This window comes from Pan paniscus, chromosome 15 (genome assembly GCF_029289425.2).
Source record: "Pan paniscus chromosome 15, NHGRI_mPanPan1-v2.0_pri, whole genome shotgun sequence".
In the NCBI taxonomy this organism is placed as follows: Eukaryota; Metazoa; Chordata; class Mammalia; order Primates; family Hominidae; genus Pan; species Pan paniscus.
The window spans coordinates 73,639,910-73,652,787 of record NC_073264.2 but is presented as its reverse complement, the minus strand read 5'-3'; the positions used below and the strand labels follow the sequence as shown (position 1 = coordinate 73,652,787).

The 12,878-nt window shown below is 46.7% G+C and overlaps 1 protein-coding gene across 19 annotated transcripts in view; it reads right to left on the bottom strand.

Annotated features, from left to right (window-relative positions):
* RGS6 (regulator of G protein signaling 6) overlaps positions 1–12,878 on the bottom strand; it is a 635,028-nt gene that overhangs the window by 24,619 nt on the left and 597,531 nt on the right. For 11 of the 19 annotated variants that reach the window (XM_057299740.2, XM_057299741.1, XM_057299745.1 and 8 more), the window contains 2 exons: positions 5,572–5,661; positions 1,755–1,808 (listed from right to left, as the gene is read on the bottom strand). In XM_057299740.2, the coding sequence (XP_057155723.1) occupies positions 1,755–1,808; positions 5,572–5,661 (144 nt within the window). The remainder of the gene's footprint in view (positions 1–1,754; positions 1,809–5,571; positions 5,662–12,878) is intronic. The other 8 variants (XM_057299747.2, XM_057299748.1, XM_057299752.1 and 5 more) reach the window with 1 other exon arrangement.

Here is a 12,878-nt window from a genome sequence, read left to right as displayed (position 1 = left end):
ACCATTCTTGCCTTTCTTGATACTCACTTCTCTTGAAAAACAGCCTGAAAATGTCTGGACGTTTTGTCCAAGTACCAGGCTTCCCCTCTCACACCCGTGGCCTGCACAGTCACCCTGAAGAGCTTCCAGGGGCTGTCAAGGCTCTGCTTACACAGGCACCCTTGGCTTGTCAGCAAAATCCCTAACCATCCTCTACCCACACAGTAGCCAGTCCTCAAAAGAGACAAACAGAGAGCGATGGGCTCCCACTACCTTCTCTCAGGCCATCATGGACTGAAGGAAGTCCCAGAAGCCTTGACTCTGACAGCCCGTGGCAGCTTCTTGGTGTGCGGAGCCACATGGCCATGGCAAAGCAGCCATGAAGATAGACCAGGCACCCGCAGGCCTTGTGTTCTGCACATTCTGATTTCTCAAGAGGAAAGGCCACAGAGAGGGAAGACCGAGGAAGGGAAGGGATGGATACCGATGTTTAATTAATTGCCACCTACTAGAGTTATTTGAGGTTTACATGTAGCAAATTCAAGATAATGTTTAAATGCACTTAAAATGCATCTAGCTATGACACGTAAATGACTAGGCTGCTTTCAACCCAGGAGCCTTAGACTTTTTCACCAGTCACACAGTAGTCAGGTTTTACAAGGATTTTCCTCCTCAACAGAGGTGGAACAAAGGCAAGTCAATATCAATGGGCTGCCACCCTTTGGGAAGGGAATGTGGCCAGCTCCCTGCATGGGACCCCTGCTCCCTGGTTCCCTCTGGTTTGATGTTCATGGTACAGGATGGGCCCCATGATTGAGCGGGATTGAGTATTTCTTGTGCACTGAGCTCAATGTTCAAATCTTGGGCCGACCAGCATGGAAAGAGGAGATTGGCCTGTGTTGTTCTACAAACCATGGTAGAGAGTCTCAGCCATGCACCCCAGGGAACAGCCACGGACTCCCCCACTCCCACCTGTTGCCACGGCTGTCTTTATGTGCCACTGTGGGGAGCTCTACCTCTCTAGCTGGGGCGTACCATGAACCTGTAGGAATCTGAAGCCCATCTTTACCCAGCCTGTTAGAATCAAGGCCTGAGGAGGCCGGTAGGACCTTGCCCCTGGGGAGTACCCAGGACACCGCAGGGATTCAGCTACTTCCCTCCTCTCCCTATCACACTGTGCACATGAGGCTGATGGGGGCTGGAAGGGACTCATGCAGAGGCGACTAACACACACGCCAGCTAGGCCACATCGCCAGGACCCATGCAGCACGGCCGCTTTCTGCACACAGCAAAAGCCGCCTACACAGCAACATTAGCTCGCGACCCACACCGGCGTGACTGCCAGGGTTCACAGAGGGAAATTTTGGCTTTTTTTTTTTTTCGATGAGCTATGGTTCTGAGCCAATTTATTTCACGGTATAGTTCGATGGCTTCTCCCTGAGCTGCTGCAGAAGATGCACAAACCGCACAGCCCCGAGGGCAGCAGGGTCCCTCCTCCTCAAAGCCCTGAACAGATGATCAAATGCCCAGGCCTGAGGCTGGGCGATCAAGGGTGCACCTTCTGCAGAGGGAGCCGCTTGCTCTTTTTTGCATTTTCATCCCTAGAAGAGAAGCTGCAGACACTCGCAAAAGAAAAGGGCTGAGTCGAGGGAGAAAGCACTGGACTCCCTCCCACCCCAAAGGAAACAACAACCAAAGGGAAAAAAAAAAAAGAAGAAGAAAGAAAAAACCAAAACCAAAAGAAAAGCTGAGGGAAGAAAACCGACTGAACTTACCACACTGCGAGTGAACTTTTCTAGGGAAGTTCTACGACCTTGCTCACTTTCTGGCTTTAGGGAAAAAAAAAAAAGGGTAGGGAGAAAAATACAGAAAAAAAAATCTTCAGCTTATACGTGGTTCCCAAACAGCAGCAGCTGCAGCTAAAGAATAACAAAAACCAAAGCAAAATGGGGCGAAAAATGGGAAAAGAGAAGCAGCCAGAGCTGTTGGAAGAGTCAACGGGAGAGACAGAAGACAGAAGCCCACGAGAAATGGTGCCGCCTCCTTGGAGCAGGGAGCAGAGAGGGGGCTTTGCTTCTCCGGGGGCCATGAATGGTGCTTGCGGGGCTTGGATCAGAACCATCATGACTTTGCACAGGATCACAGTCGGTGGGTTTGAGCAGCTTGCTTGCTGCTTTCAACCTGCCGTGCCCACAGGCAGGAGTCCTGGTGGTTGTGGCCCTGGGGCCCTGGGGGCCCCCCAAGTCCTGACACAGAACAGACTGGCTCTGAGAGCCAGCAGGGTGTGGGAGGGACGTCAGGAAGGGGCTGCCGGGGAAGCGAAGTTATCTACTCATCCATGAGTCTGCCTTAGGACTGTTTTCTCTCTTGAGATTCCCCTGCCCAGAGGCAGCCAGAAAGTTTGCTAACTTCAGTGACTTCCTAGTGACCCTCGTTCTGTGTCCTTAGAGCAAGGAGGGTCTACTCATAGCCTTTGCCATGGACAAAGGGTCTTGGGTCTCAGAAGACAATAACATGGGGATTGTGTGTTTTCTCAGTATCCAAAAGGTGACATAACACCTGCCAAGATGTACGTACGACAGGCTAGAGGAAGCTCAGAAACCATTGTGGGGAACTCTTAGCTGGGGTTCCCAGAACAGGAGCGAGGAGAGGCAAAGCCCTTGAATGTCCTTCCAGGCCTAGCCTCCCTCTACTACAGGAGGAAGAGAGGTGTGGGGTGCTCCTGACTTTCCTTTCACCCCACATTTCCTACCTGCAGGGGTTCCGGGAGAGTAGAATGACCGCTCAAATACCTGCTAGTGTATCCTGGATCCCGTTCCAGGGTCCTGAGCCCGAGGCTGAGAAGTTCGGAGAGTGCACACACTCACATAGACACAAACATACACCCAGCAAATAACTGAAATGAGGGAGCTAAAGAGGCAGCCTGAGGTCTGTGGGTCTGCGGACTGTGCTGAAAGCAGAGGGGACAGGCCAAAGGCAGCCGCCTGTGTGGATGAAGTTGGGGGGCTACCTTGGCAGCCAGGCCCCTTGTCAGCTCAGCTGGCTGCCAGAAGACAGATATGAGGTTGCAGAAGGAAAATACAACACAAACGACATAACACCACAGAGTTGGGCTGGCCTTTCTTCTTGTACTAGGAACTGAAGGACTCATGCTTGGCCCCGGGTACCATACCAAGTCTCTATTCTGGGGATGGCAGGACTCAGCTTGAACCCTGTGGCCAGCCTGGGTGGCATACACTTGGCTCAAGTCAGGCCAGTCCTGGGCCCTGCAGCTGGCATTGTCGGCCTGTTATTCTTATCCTCTGGCTCACAGAGGGTGGCCGTTGGTCTGGCTCACTTGGCTCCTCTGCCTTGCACTGGCCATTGAGCTGCCCTGGAAAACCATCATCATTGGTACTGAAGTTTCCTAGAGTAGCCCTCAGGACCCAGCTCACCTACCCCCTGAGAACCTGATTCTTCAGTGTGACTATCATTTATTTGGAAAATATTAGAAAAGAGGCTGAATTAGGGATGAAGGATCAGAAGGCTGTGCCTCAAGACTCCGTCCAGGTCAGTTCTCAGCAGAAAAGTGAGGCTGATTCATATTCCCTCTCTCCGCTGGAGGTTGTGAATCTCACATACCTTTTATGACCTGGATACGGTGAACCCGTCCCTGAAATCAGAAGAATACTCTAGGCCTACCTGAAAGTGCCGAGTTACAAATCAGATCCATACCTGGAGACTCTCAGGAAGAAACAGAAGGAGAAAGCAGGTTTTGTCACTGTTTTGGGAAACAACTCCTCAGTATTGAGACGTTGTTGGTATCTGCAAGGGCTGTCTGTCTCAAGAACATCCCTTACTTCGGGAGCTGGGAGGATAATTCTAAGGAACTTTTCCCAGGCAGGTTGCCAGTTCCTTCCTCACTCAAGTGACCTCCTCTGAGAGGTTTTCTTCTTGGAAGGGAGGATCTGCAGCCACAGGGGTCTCAGCCTGGTTTGGGGTGCATTTTTCCTTTGTGTTCAAACCCACAAGGAGAATGAATGGCCTCTAGCTTCTCTTCTTCTAGGTGTGTAGACAGGCCTAGACTGGTTAAACTACCAGAGCCTTAGAAAGTCACCAAACTGTGATCAGATCAGGGGTCTTGAGCCACAGAAAATAAGAAAAACTTACTTTGACCTTCATCCATGAGATCTGGGCTGGAGTTATCAAAAGTTCCTATAATTTTTCTTTCCTCTAGTTCTTAGAAAAAATGGGCATTAGAGCCATGTATGAGGGTGTCGGCCTCCTCCAAAGGAGCCCCTCCATTGGCATCCTCCAGCAGGGGAATCGACAGGAGGCCAGGCTCCACACTGCCCATCACAGTAGCCACACCTGTGGGGAGGGATGCAGGAAACCCAGAGAGCTGCTGACAATTGGGATACCCCAGAAGTCCTCTTTCCTTTCTCAGACTCTATGGCCTCTTTCCAGGGCTACACAAGGGCAGGAGAGCAGGGTATAAATGCTCTCCAGGACTCTGGAGTTGTGTGGTCCCAACCAGATACGCAGACAGGATCCTGGCACATGAGGGTGACAGCACACAGAGAGAAGGCTTGCGTGGCTGAGAGGCAGCCCAACGGAGAGCATGTGATGGGCAACCACGTGCTTAGGGCCTGGGGCTGGGAGTCCAGGAGGGAGGAGAAAGGGATGCGTGTGCTCCCTAAGTGCCATGGCACAGAAGTCATAGGGTTTGGTGCAAGTTGAGCCACACTTAACCACACATGGGCCTCAGATCAGAGCTGAAAAGCACAGAGGGTGGGCAGGTGTACTGAAACCAGGAGCCCTCTCTCTTGCCTTCCATTCCCTTCCTGGACCCTATTCTCCTGCCTACTCTTCCTCCTCTCTTCCCAGGAATCTAGCTGAATTTATTCCTGCTTCTGTCACCCCTCACCTGCATGCTGAGGGCCCCTGCATCTCAAATCCATGACTCCATGGGCTGCAAGGAACCATGGCTGAGTTCTAAGGAGGAGGAGGAAGGAGCTGGGTGCAGTTACTTCTTGGTTAAGAGAGAAAGGCAACACCGTGGGGCAGGTGCGGGAGAGGAAGGGGGTGTCAAGGAGGGAGAAACCCCAGGATGACTTTAGGTACCTGATTGTGCTCTTGAAACTGACAAGGCTTTCTGACCAGTGAGAGAGCTGCCCCAACCCTGGCCTCATACTCCTCTCTGGGCTGGTCAGGGAGAGAAGTCTGAGGTGAAGGGGCTGGACTTTGCAGTGAGGGGCTCTCTCCAGTGTCCTAAGGGTTTTGCTGGTGTTACTGCCAGCCCTGCACTCCTATGCTGAGCCACTGTGGCCTTAGTCTTTTGTCACCCTACGTACCCACCCCCACCATGGGCAGAACATGCAGAGAGAGGCAGTAGGGATGTGGAGGTAGGATGCCCCATCCTGGACCTTGCAGTGGGGCTGGGGTGGTGACAATCCTAACTGTTTTCCATTAGAATGGGAGCAGATAGAGAAGGGAAAGAAGAAAGTAGGAAATAAATAAAACCCAAGGGATGATATTCTCATTTCAAACCAGCAGCAAGCAGCAGGCAAGAGTCAACAGTGCTAAGAGCAAGCCTGCCCTTCCCAAAGATACCTTCTTCTTGGCCAGCAGCAAATCCTGGTAAGCATTTGACCGGAGGAAGCGGGCATAGCTGTCACTCTTCATCAGCTTGTAGATGTGCTCCTGGGGAGGAAGGTGACAAGGAGACACAAGGAAGGGCTGTCAACCAGTGCTAAAGAATATTACAATCCAATTGATCACTGTTTTGGGGAAGGAGATGAAGGAACCTAGGTATGTTTGCATGCACCTAGAAAAACTTGCAACATGTTCCATCCCCACACCCCCAAACTCAGAAGCACCAAACAAAACAAATGGGCTCTCTTAGAATAAAAGTTCCCTGAGGATCACGTCCTGAAGGATTTGTAATTGGGCTTGGGTGCCATGTTGGGGTGCTTAATGATTAAAACCAGACATGGCAATGAGGAGGAACAAACTGTTCCTACACCCAACAACAACTTGGATGAATCTCAAGGGAATTAGGATGAGTAAAAAAGCCAAGCTCCAGATTATAAACTATATTATTTCATTTACATAACATTCTTGAAATGACAAATTATAGAGACAAAGAACAGATTAGTGGTTCCTGGGGTTAGAGATGAGGAAGTAGAGGGAGCAAGGGAGGTGTGGTTATAAAAGGCAACAGGAAGGATCTTTGTGGTGACAGAATGGTTCTGTATTTTGACACATCTTAACACGTGATAAAGTTGTATAGAACTAAATGCACACATACATACACGGGGCACAAGTAAAACTGGGAAATATGAATAAAATCAGGGGATTGTAGCCATGTCAATATCATGGCTGTGATATGGTACTATAGTTTTGCAAGATGTTGCCATTGGGGCAAACTGGGTAAACAGCACAGTATTTCTTATAACTGCATCAGAATCAATACGTATCTCAAAATAAAAAGTTTAATTTAAAAAAACAGGCAATAATGCAATTGGGTCAGTTTTTGCATTTCAGGGCCACCACCTTGTCCTGGAAGGAGTTCTTGGCAACCACATCACAGGACATGTAACTAACACCCAGGAGGGGCAGGTACTGCAGCAAGGTGCCGCCTCTTTTCCTCGGCTCCCAGGGGCATTTGTTATACATTCTGGCCTTGGCAAATAATTTCACCCCTGATTTCCACCTAATTCCTAGAATCTTGTGGTCCCTTCCAAACAGATCTGTCCTCATCAAGGGTAGGAAAATCCTGGTCCATTAGAAAAGAGGACTTGTCAGTGGGCAAGATTATTTATCCATTGAAGTGGAATTCAGCTCAGCTGCACAGGAAAGCTTGGGTGTTCCGAGAGAGAATGTGTTAGGAGGGAGGTTGGCCTTCACTGGGGAGGGCGGGCTTGTTAGTTAATGGCTGTCCTGGTGGAGGAAGCATCTTCCCCCATGTATGCTCATTGTTCATCTCATGAAGCCAGACAAAGGCCCTAGTGGTGAGGGGGATGGAGAGCTGGTCAGGGAGGAGGAGAGTGCTCAGCTGAGAGGCAGGACTGGTCATTAAGGACCTCTTCCTTGGTGCTCTTTCCAGGGAAGGGATGGAAGGAGGAGGCACAGACCTCCCATCAGCTGGGGGACACATTTTAGAGATGCCTGGCCAGAAAAAGACAGAGCAATGACAAGGATTCACCAAGACTCACTCCTTACCCAGCACAAAAGAAAGGGAGAGCACAGTAGCCAAGATATGGAGTCAACCTATGAGTCCATCAATGAATAGATAAATGGGTAAAGGAAATGCAGTATATAGGCATAATGGAATACTATTTGGCCTTAACAAAGAAGGAAATCCTGTCATTTGTGATAACATGAACAAACCTGGAGAACATTAGGTTAAGTGAAATAAGTCAGGTACAGAAAGACAAAATACCACTTGTCTTCACTTATGTAGGGAGACCTTGGAGGTATTGTGGGTTTGGTTCCAGGCCACCACAATAAAGCAAGTCATAAGAAATATTTCGTTTCCCAGTACACATAAAAGTTATGTTTACACTATATATAGTCAATGATGTGTGCAATAACATTATGTCTGAAAAAATAAGGTACATACCTTAATTAAAAAATACTTTATTGTTAAAATGCTAAGGATCATCTGAGCCTTTGGTGAGTCATAATCCTTTTGCTGGGGGAGGGTCTTGTCTTGATATTGTTGGATACTGACTGATTAGGGTGGTGACTGCTGAAGGCTGAGGTGACTGTGGCAATTTCTTAAAATAAGACAATGAAGTTTGTTGCATCAATTGACTCTTCCTTTCGCAACAGATTTCTCTGTAGCATGTGATGGTGTTTGATAGCATTTTACCTACAGTAGAACTTTCAAAATTGCAGTCAATCCTGTCAAATCCTGCTGCTGCTTTATCAACTAAGTTGATGTAATATTCTAAATTCTTTGTTGTCTTATCAACAATGTTTGCAACATCTTCATTAGGAGTAGATTCCATCTCAAGAAACCACTTTCTTTACTCTTCCATAGGAAGCAACTCCTCATTCATTAAAGTTTTATTATGAAGTTGTAGCAATTCAGTCATATCTTCAAGCTCTATTTCTAATTCTAGTTCTCTTGCTATTTCCACCACATCTGCAGTTACTTTCTTCACTAGGATCTTGAACTTCTCAAAGTCATCCATGAGGGCTGGAATCAACTTCTTCCAAACTCCCATTAATGTTGATATTTTTACTTCTTTCCACGAAACACAAATGTTCTTAATGGCATCCACCAGAAGGGTGACTCCTTTCTAGAAGGGTTTTGATTTACTTTGCCCAAATCCATCAGAGGAATCACTGTCTGTGACAGCTATAGCTTTATGAAATGTATTTCTTAAATAATAGGACTTGAAAAGTTGAAATTACTTCTTGATCCATAGGCTACAGAATGGATGTTGTGTTAGCAGTCATGAAAACAACATTAATCTCCTTGTACATCTCCATCAGAGCTCTTGGATGGCTTGGTGCATTGTCAATGAACAGCAATATTTGGAAAGAAATATTTTTTTCCGCAACAGTAGGTCTCAACAGTGGCCTTAAAGTATTCAGTAAACCATGCCGCAAACAGATGTGCTGCCATCCAGACTTTGTTGGTCCATTTATAGAACACAGGCAGAATATATTTAGCATCATTCTTAAAGGCCCTAGGATTTTCAGAATAGTAAATGAGCATTGGCATCGACTTATAGTCACCAGCTGCATTAGCCCTAGCAAGAGAGTCAGCCTGTCCTTTGAAGCTTTGAAGCCAGGCATGGACTTCTCTTCTCTAGCTATGAAGACCCTAGATTTATCTTCTTCCAATATAAGGCTGTTTAATCTACACTGCAAATCTGTTGTTTACTGTAGCCACCTTCATCAATGATCTTAGCTAGATCTTCTGGATAACTTGCTGCAGCTTCTATATCAGCACTTGCTGTTTCACTTTGCACTTTTATGTTATGGACTTGGTTTCTTTTTGTAAACCACATGAACCAATCTCTGTTAGCTTCAAACTTTTCTTCTGCAGCTTCCTCACCTCTTTCAGCCTTCATAGAATTGAAGCAAGGTAGGTCCTTGCTCTGGATTAGGCTTTGGCTTAAGGGAATGTTGTGTCTGATTTGATCTTCTATTCAGACCACTAAAACTGTCTCCATATCAGCAATAAGGTTGTTTTGCTTTCTTATCTTTTGTGTGTTCACTGGAGTAGCATGTTCAATCTTCAATAAACTTTTCTTTGTATTCACACCTAGGCTGTTTGGCATAAGAGGCCTAGCTTTCAGCCTATCTTGGCTTTCAACCTGCCTTCCTCACTAAGCTTAATCATTTCTAGTTTTTGATTTAAAGTTAGAGACGTGCGACTGTTCCTTTTGCCTGAACACTTAGAGACCACTGCAGAGTTATTAAGTGGCCTAATTTCAATATAGTTGTCATTTCAGGGAGTAGAGAGGCCCAAGGAGAGGGAAAGAGATGGGGGAATGGCTGATTTGGTAGAGGAGTCAGAAAACAAACACACACAACATGTATTAAGTTCATTGTCTTATACGGGTGCAGTTGGGCACCCCCAGAGCAATTACAATAGTAACATCAAAGATCACCAATCACAGATCACCATAAAAATATAATCATAATAAAAAAGCTTAATGTTGCAAGAATTACCAAACTGTGACACAGACACAAAGTAAGCACATGCTATTGGAAAAATGGTGCTGATAGACTTGCTTGATGCAGGGTTGCCACAAACCTTCAATTTGTAAAAAACACAGAATCTATAAGGCATAATACAGGGAAGTGCAATAAAACGAGATGTGCCTGTACATGGAATCTAAGACAATCACACTCACAGAAGCAGAGAGCAGAATGGCCGTTCTACCAGGGGCTGTGGGGAGTGGGAAGGACTGGGAAGACATTGGTCAAAGGACACCACATAATTAGAGAGGAAGAATAAGTTCAAGAGGTCTCTTGAACATTATGGTGACTACAGACTGCAGTTAAAAACAATATATTATATACCTGAAAATTGCTGAGAGTAGATTTTAAGTGTTCTCACTATAAACAATAAGTATATGAGGCCATGCATATGTTAAGTGGCTTGATTTATCTATTCCGCAATGTATACATATATCAAAATTGCATGCTATATACCATAAATACATACAACTTTTACATCTCAATTTAAAAAATAAACAAAAAGAAAGTGAAAGTAGAAAGCAGAAAATGTCTTGGTCACATGTGAGGCCCTCTTGGTTTCATCTTTGGTTGGAACCCAAAGAATCTTGTTTTGGGACTTATTCTTCCTGAGATACCCTCATATTTACAAAAGCAGGGGAGTTACCCTACTAATGGGAATAAACCCACTGGAAGGACTCAAATGAAATTAAATACTGACTTGGTTCTTTTTTTTTTTTGAGATAAAGTCTCGCTGTCACTCAGGCTGCAGTGCAGTGGTGTGACCTCAGTTCACTGCAACTTCTGCCTCCCGGGTTCAAGTGATTCTCGTGCCTCAGCCTCATGAGTAGCTGGGACTACAGGCATGCACCACCACACCCAGCTGATTTTTTTTTATTTTTAGTGGATACGGGGTTTCCCCATGTTGGCCAGGCTGGTCTCGAACTCCTGGCCTCAAGTGATCCACCTGTTTCAGCCTCCCAAAGTGCTGGGATTACAGGCATGAGCCACCACGCCCAGCCTCCAATAGTGGCCTGGTTCTGAGACTACTTGGATAGTCCAGACGTATTCTGATTTAACAAACAGTGTGAACATACTTCACTAAGTGTTTTTCTGAAAATTTCAGACAAAAATCCAGCTCACTCTTGTTTAAGTGCCTTGAGGAACAGTATGTGTTTATCTTTTACAGATGCATACTGTCTAGCACAGGGTCAGATGTTAGTCGAATATACATGTTCACTGAAATGCCGGTTGGAATTTAATGTTCAGCAAGTTTACTGGCTCCATACTTGCTTGGGTTTATGACTGCATCAAATTCCTGCTCTCTGCACAGAAGGAGAATGAGGATTACACTCAGCTCAGAGGAGCATGAATATGTTGGCTCAGCCATCCCTAATGGTCTTAGAGCCCAGGCTGAGGGGTATCATTGGTCTTTGCTTTCATTTGTTGTCTCTTTAAATTGTTCTAACATTTTCTTTTTGAGATGGAGTCTTCGCTCTGTTGCCCAGGCTGGAGTGCAGTGGTGTGATCTTGGCTCACTGCAACCTCCACCTCACGGGTTCAAGCAATCCTCCTGCCTCAGCCTCCCAAGTAGCTGGGATTACAAGCATGCACCACCACGCCTGGCTAATTTTTATATATTTTTTAGTAGAGACAGTGTTTCACCATGTTGGCCAGACTGGTCTCAAACCCCTGGCCTCAAGTGATTCACCCGCCTCGGCCTCCCAAAGTGCTGGGATTACAGCCATGAGCCACCACACCCGGCCAAATTAACATTTAAAGCTTAGGTACAAATGTTAGTCCAGAGTAAAAATGACACACTGTCTCCTTGTGTCAGGCATCACTTCTTTCTGGCTGACAGAGCCAGGTGGCTCCTGAGTCATCTGGAAAAGCCTATCCTAGTGCCTGGAACCTCTCCAGACCCTTCTCCAAAGCAACAGTTCCCTGCTTCTTGTTCTGACTTCTCAATATCTCACAATACCCCTCTGCTGCCCCATGAGAAGTGAGGAAACCTCCCCTAGACAGCTCTTCTGGCTCAGCACCAAATTCCCTCTGATCTAGCTAATTCTTAGACTCATTGTAGAAGGGAAAAGCCTGGTTCATGAAGAGAAAGAACTTGTCAATCAAAATAGAGCAGGATAAAGCAGATGTCTAAACACTGAATCAAAATAATATTCAGCAAATAGTTATTGAGCATTTACTAGGTGCCAGGGCACTGTGTCAGACGCTGAGATAACAGCCTGAATAAGACAAATCGGCCTCTAATGTCATAAAGCTTAGATCCAACTAGGCAAGATAGACTTTGCACAGAGACGCATTTAGCCAATTCAGCTAAGGGCTGCAGAGATGAAGTACAGGCACAGGGTATGAATGTGTATACCTGGGGATGACCTATCCTGCTACAAGTGGGGAATGGTGGTCTCTCAACCAGAAAGATTCTCATCAAAGTGGAAAGATCTGTGTAGAGAGACAGAAATATGTCTCCTAATTCTGTGGGATTGCAGGGAGCGGGGGTCTGGTCTTGCAGCTTCACAGTCTGATCAATCAGAGGAGAAAGACAATCAAGGGGCAAGGAGGAAAGGGCAGCAGAGACAGGTTGTCCACTCTCAGGAGGCCCATGTGGGTCAGAGGAGCAGTTTGGACACCACTCTCATCTTCTCCATGTCATATGGCCAACTCCAAAGCCAGATACCAAGGTGAGGATGGTGTGGGGAGAAAGATAAGAGAATAAGAACACAACCTACTGGAGCATGAGTCCCATGAGGTGGTCTCACCACACCAATCCCATTGCTAGCCCTTGACCACCATTATAACAGCCTGAACCACCCTTCAAGGGAACAACCGACCACAGCAGTAATAGCAGATCCAAGGTGCAGGTCTGAGAAAAACAGAATCTGAGAACCTCTGCGGATCTCTCACACCCCATGCAGACCCCATGGCTTCAGCCTCCCTCTGGCCTGGGCCTCTCTTTTCCACAGCCTAGGGATCTGTGATTCTTTCCTGCCCTGCAACTCCTCCCCCAAGCAACGAAATGCAGCCTTTGATGATCCAGTTATGGAACTGTGTTCTTTCCTCCTTGCCAGCTTTGTCTAGGAAACACAAAGACAGTAAACGGGGGTGGGTGAACAGAAAACTGAGATTTTTCTGGGAATGAGAATTAAGATTGGAGTCAGGGTCTTTGGCCATTTCCCAAATGCAATGAATTTATCACTGCCAGG